We start from the raw sequence: 16,682 nt of genomic DNA on the forward strand, positions 1-16,682 counted from the left end.
TGGATCGCCTTCCATACCCAATGGTGCCTGGCTCCCTCCTCCAGCACTCCATGATGTACATGGCTCACTACATGCCGCAGGTCAGTCACCACAACGTCTTGCTTCCTTCAGGCTTGTGTTTTTGTGGGCGCTTTCTTGAGACGTTGTTTACATTCTTGTCCGCTTCGTTCCTGACGCCCAAGACAGCATCTTACCGCATCTTCTTACCCTCAAGCATGTAAATATAGTGAAAATGGTGCATGAGCGTCCCAAGCCGGCTGATTTATATATAAATAGCTTCATAAACTTTCACTTAACACAACTTTACAGTGTTCAACTTTTTTCTCGTTTGTTTTGCTTGTTCTAATTTTGATCTCGTTAATCTTTTTTACTCTCATGTTCATGTTTTAATATAAGCTGGACAAGCGCTACCAGTTTTGGAATGATACTTGCTTTACTTGTTCATATTACTTTAAATCACAAATGGAACTATTTGATTTTAACTATCTCTAACATTCTACTGGGAAAAAAATACAATGTAAACTAGAGCTAGGGTTTATTGAGGCAACATTTCGCTCAGTGATGACTTGATGCTCAGTACAAAGTGAAACGTTGTTCCACTAAATGCTTGATATGAAATGTGTTATGTTTCGCAATAGTTGGCTGTACGAAATTTATTACAGTCAAACTGGAAACCACAGCTTTCATTCAGTCAGGTTATTGTCTCAATCCTTAGTTTGTTGCAATGACGTTTCCCAGGGACGAAGGAAAGATCTCTGATCGAGTGAAGTTACTGACAATATTAACAGTAAGAACACCAGGGCTCGGTGGCCCTGTTAGCTTCGTCTGGAAACAGGATCGATGATTAGATTTCGCCGCCGAAACGGCTCGTTTATTGTGATCCCTATATCCGAGTAAGACACATGCGCAAAACTTATGTATCTTTATTCCGAAACGTTTCGCCTACACAGTAGGCTTCTTCAGTCAAGTACAGAAGAGTTAGCAGAAGCAGTAGAGATGTGAAGACGATGTAAGCAGTCCATCACTCCTGACGACGTAGTTTTAAGGTGGTCAGTTTCTCAGCTGGACATCTACTAAAGTTTTTGCCGTCGTAGTTGATATTGCAAGGTCCTGCGACATCGCAGTCGAGTAAAAGCTGGATGGTCCACGTCCAGCTCTCAGCCTAGCCCTGCCCATGATATATGTGCTGTGGGATGGTGGTGGCACAGGTGGTGTGGTTGCCAGATGAGCTGCAACATGTGGTGATCATCCGTCTGGTTGGAGCAGTTTGAACCATAGTTGCTGCGTTTTCTGTCGTAGGTCGTGATACTTAGTCGACAGGACGATCATGTGTGTATGAAGGTGCTGTTACCTTCGCTATTATCTTCGTGTGTATGGGTAGGGGGGATCTAACTCCCTACCCCACTTGCATATATAAATTTGGAAATACTGTAGCATTATATTGCATATAGGAGTCTTGCGATGTATGAGAGACTTCTTGCATAAAAGTAAGATGTCTTCGTGCTGTGATGTCACTGGTTAAGTCGTACGAGGATCACTGGTCGTGGATGATGTCGCTGTATAAACCAACGACCACAGGAATAATTGATTATAAGATAGGTTTGCAGGCGATGCAAAAAAAAAATATGTATAATGTAGAAAATAATGAGTTACATATATATTTTGAAAGGCAATTCGAATTAATTACACGGAGTAGGACAGGTTGAATCGTTGCAAAGTCTGTCACCTACACGAGGATTACTAAGGGCTGTATGTCAAATATTCGCCATCATTGAAGGAGACTTTAATGCATAAAATAGGGATTAACGTCATGTCTTAGCACATATTCACTGAGAAACATACAATCCTCTCAGTGTATGTAAACAGATAGATACATTTTGGTGTATACAATACTGACGACAAACAGTAGTTCTTGGCGACTGTGCACACATACATATACAGACACACCAGGCCAGGAGCTATGAATCGACTCTTGCAACCACAATTAGGTAAGTACACACAGTCTCACACAAACTCCCTCCGCCCGTCTTCCCAGCACACACGGACGAACAGACCAGAGCGAGAGTGAACTTCGTTTAATCCCTTTATTAAGAATAGTTTCTGACGATTTGCTGCCGACCATCCTAGAGTGATGAGTCAGCTGGGTGATGTTGTTGGTCACACTAGAGCAGTACACACCTCCATCATTAACAGCCAGCACCAACACTGCCACCTAGCAGCCCATCTCTACCTCCCTCTTGCTTTCCTTCGTTCTATGCCTTGCTCCTCCCCTCCTCCTTTTTCCTCTCTTTCCTGCTTCTCCCCTCGTCCCTTTTCATCTTCTGCGCTCCCCTTCCTTCACTCCTTACCTCTCTGCGCCTCTTCCCTCGACTCTCCTTCTCTTCCTCTTCCTTCCTCCTCTCTTTCCTCCTTTAATCTCTTCACTTGCTTTCTTCCTTATATCTGGGGTTGGAGAGTGGATATTTTTAGTCCAGTGTTATAAAGCATAATTTTCTTACCATTAAATATTTCCATTTGTACCAAAACTAAACAGTATAATCTTACTAAATTTGACAAAACCTAACTTGGTTAACCTAGTGTAGCTTAAGTCTGCTTAACTTGAGTAACCTAGTGTAGCTTAAGTCTGCTTAACTTGAGTAACCTAGTGTAGCTTAAGTCTGCTTAACTTGAGTAACCTAGTGTAGTTTAAGTCTGCTTAACTTGAGTAACCTAGTGTAGCTTAAGTCTGCTTAACTTGAGTAACCTAGTGTAGCTAAAGTCTGCTTAACTTGGGTAACCTAGTGTAGCTTAAGTCTGCTTTGCTTAACTTGGGTAACCTAGTGTAGCTTAAGTCTGCTTAACTTGAGTAACCTAGTGTAGCTTAAGTCTGCTTAACTTGAGTAACCTAGTGTAGTTTAAGTCTCCTTAACTTGAGTAACCTAGTGTAGCTTAAGTCTGCTTAACTTGAGTAACCTAGTGTAGCTTAAGTCTGCTTAACTTGAGTAACCTAGTGTAGTTTAAGTCTGCTTAACTTGAGTAACCTAGTGTAGCTTAAGTCTGCTTAACTTGAGTAACCTAGTGTAGCTTAAGTCTGCTTAACTTGGGTAACCTAGTGTAGCTTAAGTCTGCTTAACTTGGGTAACCTAGTGTAGCTTAAGTCAGCTTAACTTGGGTAACCTAGTGTAGCTTAAGTCTGCTTAACTTGAGTAACCTAGTGTAGCTTAAGTCTGCTTAACTTGGGTAACCTAGTGTAGCTTAAGTTTGCTTAACTTGAGTAACCTAGTGTAGCTTAAGTCTGCTTAACTTGGGTAACCTAGTGTAGCTTAAGTCTGCTTAACTTGGGTAACCTAGTGTAGCTTAAGTCTGCTTAACTTGGGTACCCTAGTGTAGCTTAAGTCTGCTTAACTTGGGTAACCTAGTGTAGCTTAAGTCTGCTTAACTTGGGTAACCTAGTGTAGCTTAAGTCTGCTTAACTTGGGTAACCTAGTGTAGCTTAAGTCTGCTTAACTTGGGTAACCTAGTGTAGCTTAAGTCTGCTTAACTTGGGTAACCTAGTGTAGCTTAAGTCTGCTTAACTTGGGTAACCTAGTGTAGCTTAAGTCTGCTTAACTTGGGTAACCTAGTGTAGCTTAAGTCTGCTTAACTTGGGTAACCTAGTGTAGCTTAAGTCTGCTTAACTTGGGTAACCTAGTGTAGCTTAAGTCTGCTTAACTTGGGTAACCTAGTGTAGCTTAAGTCTGCTTAACTTGGGTAACCTAGTGTAGCTTAAGTTTGCTTAACTTGGGTAACCTAGTGTAGCTTAAGTCTGCTTAACTTGGGTAACCTAGTGTAGCTTAAGTTTGCTTAACTTGGGTAACCTAGTGTAGCTTAAGTCTGCTTAACTTGGGTAACCTAGTGTAGCTTAAGTCTGCTTAACTTGGGTAACCTAGTGTAGCTTAAGTTTGCTTAACTTGGGTAACCTAGTGTAGCTTAAGTCTGCTTAACTTGGGTAACCTAGTGTAGCTTAAGTTTGCTTAACTTGGGTAACCTAGTGTAGCTTAAGTCTGCTTAACTTGGGTAACCTAGTGTAGCTTAAGTCTGCTTAACTTGGGTAACCTAGTGTAGCTTAAGTTTGCTTAACTTGGGTAACCTAGTGTAGCTTAAGTCTGCTTAACTTGGGTAACCTAGTGTAGCTTAAGTCTGCTTAACTTGGGTAACCTAGTACAGCTTAAGTCTGCTTAACTTGGGTAACCTAGTGTAGCTTAAGTCTGCTTAACTTGGGTAACCTAGTGTCGCTTAAGTTTGCTTAACTTGGGTAACCTAGTGTAGCTTAAGTCTGCTTAACTTGGGTAACCTAGTGTAGCTTAAGTCTGCTTAACTTGGGTAACCTAGTGCAGCTTAAGTCTGCTTAACTTGGGTAACCTAGTGTAGCTTAAGTCTGCTTAACTTGGGTAACCTAGTGTAGCTTAAGTCTGCTTAACTTGGGTAACCTAGTGCAGCTTAAGTCTGCTTAACTTGGGTAACCTAGTGTAGCTTAAGTCTGCTTAACTAACCTAGTGTAGCTTAAGTCTGCTTAACTTGGGTAACCTAGTGCAGCTTAAGTCTGCTTAACTTGGGTAACCTAGTGTAGCTTAAGTCTGCTTAACTTGGGTAACCTAGTGCAGCTTAAGTCTGCTTAACTTGGGTAACCTAGTGTAGCTTAAGTTTGCTTAACTTGGGTAACCTAGTGTAGCTTAAGTTTGCTTAACTTGGGTAACCTAGTGTAGCTTAAGTTTGCTTAACTTGGGTAACCTAGTGTAGCTTAAGTTTGCTTAACTTGGGTAACCTAGTGTAGCTTAAGTCTGCTTAACGTGGGTAACCTAGTGTAGCTTAAGTTTGCTTAACTTGGGTAACCTAGTGTAGCTTAAGTCTGCTTAACTTGGGTAACCTAGTGTAGCTTAAGTCTGCTTAACTTGGGTAACCTAGTGTAGCTTAAGTTTGCTTAACTTGGGTAACCTAGTGTAGCTTAAGTCTGCTTAACTTGGGTAACCTAGTGTAGCTTAAGTCTGCTTAACTTGGGTAACCTAGTGTAGCTTAAGTCTGCTTAACTTGGGTAACCTAGTGTAGCTTAAGTCTGCTTAACTTGGGTAAGGTGACGTAAAATTTAGTGTCAAAAATGAAATGGTAACTTCATGATACTTTATATTAATTATAGCAGTTACAGCAAATGAAAATATAAGCTCTGCCTGATTGACCTTAAACGCTCCTTGCCAATTAGGTCTAGTTGGCTAGATATTCTTAAAAAGTAACACATTACATAATAACTGCGCATGTGTATGTATATGTATTGTATTTATATGTGCATGTGTATGTAGCTACGTAGTAACATCAGTGTTTGTGTTGTTTGTCCAGTGTAAACTCTCCTGCATCCGTCTTCGCGTTTTACTGAGCATCAAACGTTTTCTTCAGGGGTTTTGACTGGCAAGTTTTTAGTTTTAATTAAGGCTTTTGCAGTATTTTTGTTAATGCAGTTTGCTGTTATGGCTGTTGCTGTTACTCATGTGTATGCTGTTTGTTGTGTTGGCTGGCTGTCCTGGCTCATGTGCATGACCACCCAGCACACCCTTCACGGAGGGTCTCCTGATGCTGGCGAAAGGATTTTGATCCAAGGAATTTAAGCTTCCTCTCCTCACACCTGATTACGTCCCATTCCTCAGCCGCTGTATGATCCCAATCGATTTAAGTGCTTCCCAATAATAATAATAATAATAAAAATAATAATAATAATAATAATAATAATAATAATAATAATAATAATCACTGTACAAAGTGAAACCGTAATGAGTGCTTCCATTCGTACCTCCCTCAGGTGTCGCCCTTTTCCAGCGGCTTGGGGAGCAGTGGTCCCCCAGAGGAACGCCGCAAGAGGAACCGTACCTTCATCGACCCAGTGACGGAGGTGCCGCGACTCGAGCAGTGGTTTGCGATCAACACTCACCCCAGCCACAACCTCATCCTCAAGTACACAGAGGAGCTCAACCGCATGCCCTACCGCCAGAAGTTCCCCAAGCTTGAGCCCAAAAACGTGCAGTTCTGGTTCAAGAATCGGCGCGCTAAGTGCAAGAGACTGCGGGTGTCTATGTAGGTCTACGGGGTTTTACTTAAGGCCATATTTTTCTCTCAGTTCAACAATCGCATGCTATACCACTGAATGGCAATAGTACTCTTCGCTGCAGTTTTAGAGTACAAGACTGAATAGTTTTGGTTCGGGAATCGCCGAGCCATCGTGTGTACAAGGCTGTGGATTTCTACGTAGGTTGTTTGAACTTTCAAGAACCTCTTTTAAAATAGCTAAACTACACGTCCTGCCACAAGGAGCTGCCAAAACCGGCCCAAGAATGTGCAGTCTTGGCGAGAAAAGAGAGCATGAGTAAGAAACTGTTGGAAGGCTGACGGGGTAAGACTGCGTGCAAGAGCCGCCTTCAGAGTGTCATCTTCCTGGACGGTACCCACAGAGGCGCCATTTGAAGGCTAGACTTCCAGAGGAACCATTTCCATCGCAGACTTGGTTTCAAAAATATCCTTACTTATAAAAGTAATGTTTGACCCTGAAGCAGCAGATGTATTGTTGATGTTGGTGACCGGACTTCTTAAGTTAATATTAATGTTTATGTGGAAAATAAGATTTTTTTTAAAGATCTGGTCTAGTTTAGTGTTCATGCAAAATAAATAAGGTCGTCACGTACAGAAACGAAGTTGAGGAAGTGTTGCCCTTGTGGGTCCTGCTGGAACGATGCTGTCAGCTGTCAATTCCTTTTGCTTCCTTGGGGCGGATGAAGAGGTTGAAGTGTTGAAACAAGTGTTATAGCAGTGAAGTCTCCCAGGGAGTGTGTTATTGTTGCCTCGGCTCGACCACCACCTGCTTGACGTATTCCACTTCTGGACAAACTTTAGGGAACTTTCATTCACAGACAGGAATATAATTTAATTCACAATGAAATAGGATACTTAAATTTGCTGTCATGAAGTGTTAAAAAGCAACAACTTGTTTTTGAATATATGTTACGTCGAAAATTATAAAAATATTAAGTCGAAAGTTGTAAAAGAAAAAAACCGCAAAGAATCATTTTACCATTCTCCTTATATAAAAAAATAAGCGAGTAAATGCATACCCATCGACTACCAAATGAAGCCAAGATAACGATAGGTCAAAAATAATTGAAAGCCCCGAGAAAGCGTCCGCCGTCAGAGCGTTGGTGTTGGTGATTCTTTTACACATGTACTCGGAGTAAGACATTACACGTGTACTCGGAGTAAGACACTACACGTATACTCAGACTAATAGTTCTCGCCTTCATCATAAATCCTCGGAGATTTACAAGGAAACCTGAGGGATTACTCTTTAGGCAGTGCTTTATCACGTGAAACTATATTACCATTACGGATTTAGCGCTTCCCACTTTCCCCGTGAATATAATAATGAACATTGTGTATAAAATATAATTCTCTGATTTAAGGGACTAACGTATAGCTTTTTTGTTTGACAAACGCAGTTATAAAGAGACGGGCACCGTGTTGATGTAGACTCTTGCTCTGGTACAAGTCTGGCGATGTCTTGTTCGATACAAGTGGGGTCTTGTCTGACTCAAACACTGTCTTGTGATACAAGTAGGATCTTAAGTGCAACTAATGTGACACAAGTGCAACTAATGTGACATTAGTTGCACTTGTGTCCTTTTACTTTACATATTGTTGGTAATTCTACCAACATTAATACAAGTAAGATCTTGTTTGGTACAGGACGTAGCTTGCTGAAGAAACATTACAGGGGAGAGAATTGGAGGGTAGCAGTTCTTAATCTGACGGGAACGTGCTTATAGGGCCGTGATGAGGAACGTCTTAACGTTCAGGCTGATAGAGCTCAGCAGAAGAACGTCTCAACTATAGAAGTGTTTGGGCAAATTGTAATGTAGACGAGATCAAAACAGCTCATCACTCTCGTAGGATACGAAACAGGAACGGTGCTAAATCTGTCACCACCATTACCATCACCACCACCATCATTACCACCATCACCACCAGTAAATCCGAGACACTTACACAGTAGCGGTTTCTGAGTATTACGCAGGTCGTAATAAATGGTTACATTTACATCTTATGGACTGAAGTAACGCTGTGCTAGAGTGACAAAATGAAGTGAGGGGGGGGGGGCAGGTCTCTAGGCCGCCTCCACCAACCTGCTCTGGGACACCATCCAGCAAAAGTGCTCACCCACACCGTTTTGAAACATCTTGTTCCACGGACTGCTGCCAGTGTAGATACTCAGTCTATCCTGACTCCTCACACACTTCATTTTGTCAGCACTCCATCATCCACTCAGCAACTCAGGTTTTGCTTAAAGTATGGCGTAGCCGATAAGTAGTAAAAAACATACGCAAAGCAGAGAGGAAACTTTATTGGTGCGACGTTTCACCTACATGAAGTTTTATAAAGTACTTGGTAAACCCCTCATGTAGATGAAACGTTGTACTAATAACGGTCACCTTCGCTGTATTTGTGTTTTGTTTCTAACCAACTTAGATCTTAGAATACCTACAGGACCTGTCCGGCCCTGGACCAGGCTTGTCTGGTGCTTGCCTGGTGGTCAGCCACGAGCACTCCAGTTAACAAAGTCGTACTCTGTCTACTTCTGTCTGATTTGCTTCATTTCATCTTACTGTCCAGCCTCCACCAGCACCACTAAAATAACAACTGCAACCGCGTAGACCAAAAATACCAACACCACCACCATCACGATCATTCCGCCAGAACCTCCTTCACCACCAGCACCAGCATCATCACTCCTCTTAATAAAACCACCACCAAAGATCACCACAATCATTCCCCCGCACCACCTATTTCATCACCACAAATCATTACTCATTTCCAGTACGCCTTAGTGGTTCTAAGAGCAAGCGCGTGCATACACGCGGATGGCGTAGTTCTAAGCGTAACTGGCGTATGTTTACTCTCTCTTTAATAATGCTTTAGAGTGGCTTACGTACAGAGTTTCCGCTTGAGCGCTGCCTACAGCCCTAAAGTCCAAAAATGCCCACGGCAAAATGGCCGACATCAAAACACGTGACGTCACTAACTCTTGGGGATTAAGGAATAGATGAAACAGTTGTGAACAACAGAACTGCCAGTGTAGTTGTGAAGTGGTTAAGATTGTTAACTTATTTTAATCATTTATTTTATCCCCTAAGAATGGCAAGAAGGAAATTAAAAGACAAGATATTGACAGCAATATTATATATATATATATATATATATATATATATATATATATATATATATATATATATATATATATATATATATATATATATATATATATATATATATATATATATATATATATATATATGTCGTGCCGAATAGGCAGAACTTGCGATCTTGGCTTAAATAGCAACTCTCATCTTGCCATATAGGACAAGCGAAAATTTGTGTATGCTATAATTTCGACAAAATCATTCTGAACCTAACGAAAAAAATATATTTCACTGTGTTTGTTTAGTATTAAATTACTGTAAACAAATCTAAAATATATTTAGTTGGGTTAGGGTAAAATAAATTGTTCTTGTTATAATAAGGTTAGGTAAGTTTTCTAAGATTCTTTTGGAGCAAAATTAAAAATTTTTACATTAAAATTAATAAAAAAAATATATCTTTAAACGTATAAGAGAAAATTTTAGAATGAACTTAATTTTAAATGAGTTCTTCCTAATTGACCAGTTTTACATATTCGGCACGACATATATATATATATATATGTGTGTGTCGTACCGAGTAGGTAAAACTGGTCAGTTAGCAAGAACTCGTTTAAAATTAAGTCATTTCTAAAATTTTCTCTTATAGGTTTAAAGATATATTTTTTTCATTTATGTTAATGTAAAAAAATAATAATTTTGTACCAAAAGAACCTTAGAAAATTTACCTAACCTTATTATAACAAGCATAATGTAATTTAGCCTAATCCAACTAAATATATTTTAGATAAGTTTACAATAATCTAATAAAATAACACAGTGCAATATATTTTTTTCGCGAGGTTCAGAGTGATTTTTGCGAAATTATTCGACAAGAAGAGCATTCCTATTTAAGCTAAAATGGCAGTTTTTAACTATTCGGCACGACATACAAATATATATATATATATATATATATATATATATATATATATATATATATATATATATATATATATATATATATATATGCAATAAGATCACAGTGAACAGGTGATTTCAAAATATGCAAAACAACCACTCTGAAAGAATAGAGAAATTCCAAGCGCTTTCGTGACTACTCACATTATCAAGGAACATAGTTCCTTGATAATGTGAGTAGTCACGAAAGCGCTTGGAATTTCTCTATTCTTTCAGAGTGGTTGTTTTGCATATATATATATATATATATATATATATATATATATATATATATATATATATATATATAATATATATATATATATATATATAAATATATATATATATAAATATATATATATATATATATATATATATATATATATTTATATATATATATATTTATATATATATATATATATATATTATGAAATTTCTAAAGGAAACGTATAATTATAGAGGAAAAAATTCTTTGCGAACTTTAAATTATAAATTATTTGTAAGGTGAGCAACTAAGTGGCTTAAAATTCACATGTAGAGGATCAGAAATAAAATAGCTCTAATGGCTGTTATAGAAAAATCAGCGTAGAGCTAAAATATTATAATATAACCAAAAGAAAAAAGAGTGGGCGTGAGTGACGAACGGGGGACTCCCCCCCCCCACCCACCCACCCAGCATATAAACAAACTTCCGCCATGACACTTCCACCATGCCTTCCCATCTTCCATCCTCGTGTCCATCTACCCTAACAGCGCAGTGAGGGTCCCGCATATTTGTTGATGTGTAATGTAAACATTTTGTCTAGTCATTTGGGTGTACCTTTGGTCTTTTTTTTTTTTGAAATGTAAAGAGAAAACGCCTTGTTAATAGACATCTTCCTCGTATCCCCTTCCTTCCCTCTCTCTCATCCTGTTCCTCCTAATTAGGATGTAAGTGATTGGATGAAGGTGTTGAGTAATGCCAGTGGGGTTAACTTTTTAATTTTTACGTTCAAGATCTTATATTTGATATAAAACACACACACACACACACACACACACACACACACACACACACACACACACACACACACACACACACACACACACACACACACACACACACACACACACACACACACACACACACACACACACGCGGGGCCAGGAGCTGACTCTATCTCTGCACCCACAAGTACATGCGTACGTACACACACACACACACACACACACACACACACACACACACACACACACACACACACACACACACACACACCGTGTATGTTAAAACCCCATACACGTAAATATAACATTTCTTACCATACACATTACATAAGTTTGCAGTTCGTGGCACACTCAGTCACCACCCCGCCACACGCTGCCGTTACATTTTTAACTCATAACGAGAATAATTTTCATTATAATCACGTACCGCCAATTATTCCACCAAAAAAAAAAAAGGACACAGTCACATACTTTGTCCCATGTACCAATTGTAAATTGCTACCTGTGTTCGTGTGAACCATCTGGCTGGAACAATCGTCAGTAGAGGTGAACCGGTTTTCTCGGTTCCTTGTGATATTTTAATATATATGTATAATGCGAGCATTGTAAATAAGATTTGCTATATAAATATATATATAAATATATATATTTAAATTCCGGAATGCATGTATTCTCTTTTTGAGTGTGTGTAAGTATGTGTGTTCTTACGTGCATGTATGTGTGTACGTACATGTGCGTGTGTACTTACATGTGCGTGCGCGCGTAATTGTGCGCTAATACGTATGTTTGCAACACGCACATGTACGTATGCTCGGTGCAATACCCTTAACGTACATGTGTGTGTATTCATGGCAGTAATTGCAGTAATATACATGTGTGTGCATCCATGGTAGTAACTGCGGTAACGTACATGTGTGTGCATTCATGACAGTAACTGCGGTAACGTACACGTGTGTGCATTCATGACAGTAACTGCGGCAACGTACGCGTGTGTGCATTCATGGCAGTAGCTGCGGTAATGTCCATGTGTGTGCATTCATGGCAGTAATTGCGGTAATGTACACGTGTGTGTATTCATGGCAGTAACTGTGGTAACGTACACGTGTGTGCATTCATGACAGTAACTGCGGTAATGTCCATGTGTGTGCATTCATGGCAGTAATTGCGGTAATGTACACGTATGTGTATTCATGGCAGTAACTGTGGTAATGTACATGTGTATGTGTAGTCATGGCAGTAACTGCGGTAATGTACATGTGTGCATTCATGGCAGTAACTGCGGTTATGTACACATGTGTGTGTGCATTCATAGCAGTAACTGCGGTAATGTACACGTGTGTGTATACATGACAGTAACTGCCATGAATACACGTGAGTGTATTGATGGCAGTAACTGCGGTACTACCTTGAGGACACCTCTGGGTGGCCCATTCTTCTGCACTATATATTACAAAGAAATGTCTCCAAAAACCATGCATAAAAAGTGTCAGTATGCCCTTTTCTCTCGTGAGTCTGTTGTTTTTTTTATAGATATATGGTTGGTCGTATTATTTGACTGTTTTGCAAGAGTTTGAGGGGAAACTCTACACTATATGTTTGGCTTGCAACACGCTGAAGGTCAGTTATGTTACTAAGGTGTTTAGATTGCAACACATAAAAAAAGGTCAGTTTTTATTACTGAGGTGTGAGGAACCGCAGACTTAACATTTTGTAAATACAATTTTTTATACGTTTTAATGTTCAGCAGAAAACCCCGGTGAAGTGTATGTTTGTTTAGGGGGAAGTGTGGGTGAAGTGAATGTTTCTTGAGGGGGAAGTGTGCTTTATCTCTCTCTCTCTCTCTCTCAAATAAATTTTAATATTCTTATATCAGAACTTGGCCCCACTTCTCTGCTTTCTTTCTCACATCTTACTATCCCATAAGTATCCTTACACGTATCCTGGCGACTATCCTTGTAAGTATCCTGGCAACTATCCTTGTAACTATCCGACACATGCTGTCACTTTTATCACCGCCCTGGAGCACTTTCCCCAGGTGTGTAATACTGACCCCTTGACCAGTCTACATACATTTCTTAACCTATTTTAAGGAGGACCATTTTTTGTGGTGACCTTATCCCGTGTGCCTCCCCTTCCTCCCTCCATCCCCCACCCCCGGTGACCTTTAAGTCAGTCATGGTGACCCCGAGGGTCTCCCAGACAACCTGAACACTGGTTCTATTTGATATTGGGTGACCTCTGCCACCCACCCCCCCAGGTGACCTCTAGTGCCCTTCCCTGAGCCATAGTTGGTGTATCCTTCCTGATATTGACCCCCTTATAGAGCAGGTTACAAAAGATGTAATGATTCCAGTGTAATTCATAATAAAAAATGTCAGTTTGCACTATTCTGGTATTGATTGATTGTCCTTCCATTGCAACCACAGTGGGTTCAGCGCTTCCCACTGAATTCGTGAATGTTGTAGGCGAGTGTCGCATTGTGTACATGTGATCAGTGAAATTGTAACTGAAGGAACAGATGAGCATCCCTTTAAGATGAGTATCCCTTTAAATAACTGTTCTGTTGGAAATAACAGTTATGTTCTAACACCTGGAAACACTGATGCAGGTATCAACAGTTGTGTTCTAACACCTGGAAACACTGATGCAGGTATCAACAGTTGTGTTCTAACACCTGGAAACACTGATGCAGGTATCAACAGTTGTGTTCTAACACCTGGAAACACTGGTGCAGGTATCAACAGTTGTGTTCTAACACCTGGAAACACTGATGCAGGTATCAACAGTTGTGTTCTAACACCTGGAAACACTGATGCAGGTATAAACAGTTGTGTTCTAACACCTGGAAACACTGATGCAGGTATCAACAGTTGTGTTCTAACACATGGAAACACTGATGCAGGTATCAACAGTTGTGTTCTAACACCTGGAAACACTGATGCAGGTATAAACAGTTGTGTTCTAACACCTGGAAACACTGATGCAGGTATCAACAGTTGTGTTCTAACACATAGAAACACTGATGCAGGTATCAACAGTTGTGTTCTAACACATAGAAACACTGATGCAGGTATCAACAGTTGTGTTCTAACACATAGAAACACTGATGCAGGTATCAACAGTTGTGTTCTAACACATAGAAACACTGATGCAGGTATCAACAGTTGTGTTCTAACACCTGGAAACACTGGTGCAGGTATCAACAGTTGTGTTCTAACACCTGGAAACACTGATGCAAGTATCAACAGTTGTGTTCTAACACCTGGAAACACTGATGCAGGTATAAACAGTTGTGTTCTAACACCTGGAAACACTGATGCAGGTATCAACAGTTGTGTTCTAACACATGGAAACACTGATGCAGGTATCAACAGTTGTGTTCTAACACCTGGAAACACTGATGCAGGTATAAACAGTTGTGTTCTAACACCTGGAAACACTGATGCAGGTATCAACAGTTGTGTTCTAACACATAGAAACACTGATGCAGGTATCAACAGTTGTGTTCTAACACCTGGAAACACTGGTGCAGGTATCAACAGTTGTGTTCTAACACCTGGAAACACTGATGCAGGTATCAACAGTTGTGTTCTAACACCTGGAAACACTGATGCAGGTATAAACAGTTGTGTTCTAACACCTGGAAACACTGATGCAGGTATCAACAGTTGTGTTCTAACACATGGAAACACTGATGCAGGTATCAACAGTTGTGTTCTAACACATGGAAACACTGATGCAGGTATCAACAGTTGTGTTCTAACACCTGGAAACACTGATGCAGGTATCAACAGTTGTGTTCTAACACCTGGAAACACTGATGCAGGTATCAACAGTTGCTTTCTAACACCTGGAAACACTGATGCAGGTATCAACAGTTGTGTTCTAACACCTGGAAACACTGATGCAGGTATAAACAGTTGTGTTCTAACACCTGGAAACACTGATGCAGGTATCAACAGTTGCTTTCTAACACCTGGAAACACTGATGCAGGTATAAACAGTTGTGTTCTAACACATGGAAACACTGATGCAGGTATCAACAGTTGTGTTCTAACACCTGGAAACACTGATGCAGGTATAAACAGTTGTGTTCTAACACCTGGAAACACTGATGCAGGTATCAACAGTTGTGTTCTAACACATGGAAACACTGATGCAGGTATCAACAGTTGTGTTCTAACACATGGAAACACTGATGCAGGTATCAACAGTTGTGTTCTAACACCTGGAAACACTGACACAGGTATCAACAGTTGTGTTTTAACACCTGGAAACACTGACACAAGTATCAACAGTTGTGTTTTAACACCTGGAAACACTGACACAAGTATCAACAGTTGTGTTCTAACACCTGGAAACACTGACACAGGTATCAACAGTTGTGTTTTAACACCTGGAAACACTGACACAGGTATCAACAGTTGTGTTTTAACACCTGGAAACACTGATGCAAGTATCAACAGTTGTGTTTTAACACCTGGAAACACTGACACAGGTATCAACAGTTGTGTTTTAACACCTGGAAACACTGACACAAGTATCAACAGTTGTGTTTTAACACCTGGAAACACTGACACAGGTATCAACAGTTGTGTTCTAACACCTGAAAACACTGACACAGGTATCAACAGTTGTGTTTTAACACCTGGAAACACTGACACAGGTATCAACAGTTGTGTTCTAACACCTGAAAACACTGACACAGGTATCAACAGTTGTGTTCTAACACCTGAAAACACTGACACAGGTATCAACAGTTGTGTTTTAACACCTGGAAACACTGACACAGGTATCAACAGTTGTGTTCTAACACCTGAAAACACTGACACAGGTATCAACAGTTGTGTTCTAACACCTGGAAACACTGACACAGGTATCAACAGTTGTGTTCTAACACCTGGAAACACTGATACAGGTATCAACAGTTGTGTTCTAACACCTGGAAACACTGATGCAGGTATCAGCAGTTGTGTTCTAACACCTGGAAACACTGATGCAGGTATCAACAGTTGTGTTCTAACACCTGAAAACACTGACACAGGTATCAACAGTTGTGTTCTAACACCTGAAAACACTGACACAGGTATCAACAGTTGTGTTCTAACACCTGGAAACACTGACACAGGTATCAACAGTTGTGTTCTAACACCTGGAAACACTGATGCAGGTATCAACAGTTGTGTTCTAACACCTGGAAACACTGATGCAGGTATAAACAGTTGTGTTCTAACACCTGGAAACACTGATGCAGGTATCAACAGTTGTGTTCTAACACCTGGAAACACTGATGCAGGTATCAACAGTTGCTTTCTAACACCTGGAAACACTGATGCAGGTATCAACAGTTGTGTTCTAACACCTGGAAACACTGATGCAAGTATCAACAGTTGTGTTTTAACACCTGGAAACACTGACACAGGTATCAACAGTTGTGTTCTAACACCTGGAAACACTGATGCAGGTATCACCAGTTGTGTTCTAACACCTGAAAACACTGACACAGGTATCAACAGTTGTGTTTTAACACCTGGAAACACTGACACAGGTATCAACAGTTGTGTTCTAACA

The 16,682-nt window shown here is 40.1% G+C and overlaps 1 protein-coding gene across 4 annotated transcripts in view; it reads left to right on the forward strand.

Moving 5' to 3' along the window:
• Positions 1 to 9,253, forward strand: part of dve (SATB1_N and homeodomain domain-containing protein dve) — a 587,509-nt gene extending 578,256 nt beyond the window's left edge. For all 4 annotated transcript variants that reach the window (XM_053777528.2, XM_053777529.2, XM_070086148.1 and 1 more), the window contains exons 11-12: positions 1 to 80; positions 5,807 to 9,253. The exon at positions 1 to 80 is cut by the window's left edge and continues 82 nt beyond it. In XM_053777528.2, coding sequence (XP_053633503.1) covers positions 1 to 80; positions 5,807 to 6,082 — 356 coding nt within the window. In that variant the 3' untranslated portion in view covers positions 6,083 to 9,253. The remainder of the gene's footprint in view (positions 81 to 5,806) is intronic.
• The last annotated feature ends 7,429 nt before the right edge of the window (positions 9,254 to 16,682 follow it).

Source organism: Cherax quadricarinatus, chromosome 18 (assembly GCF_038502225.1).
Source record: "Cherax quadricarinatus isolate ZL_2023a chromosome 18, ASM3850222v1, whole genome shotgun sequence".
Taxonomy (NCBI): Eukaryota; Metazoa; Arthropoda; class Malacostraca; order Decapoda; family Parastacidae; genus Cherax; species Cherax quadricarinatus.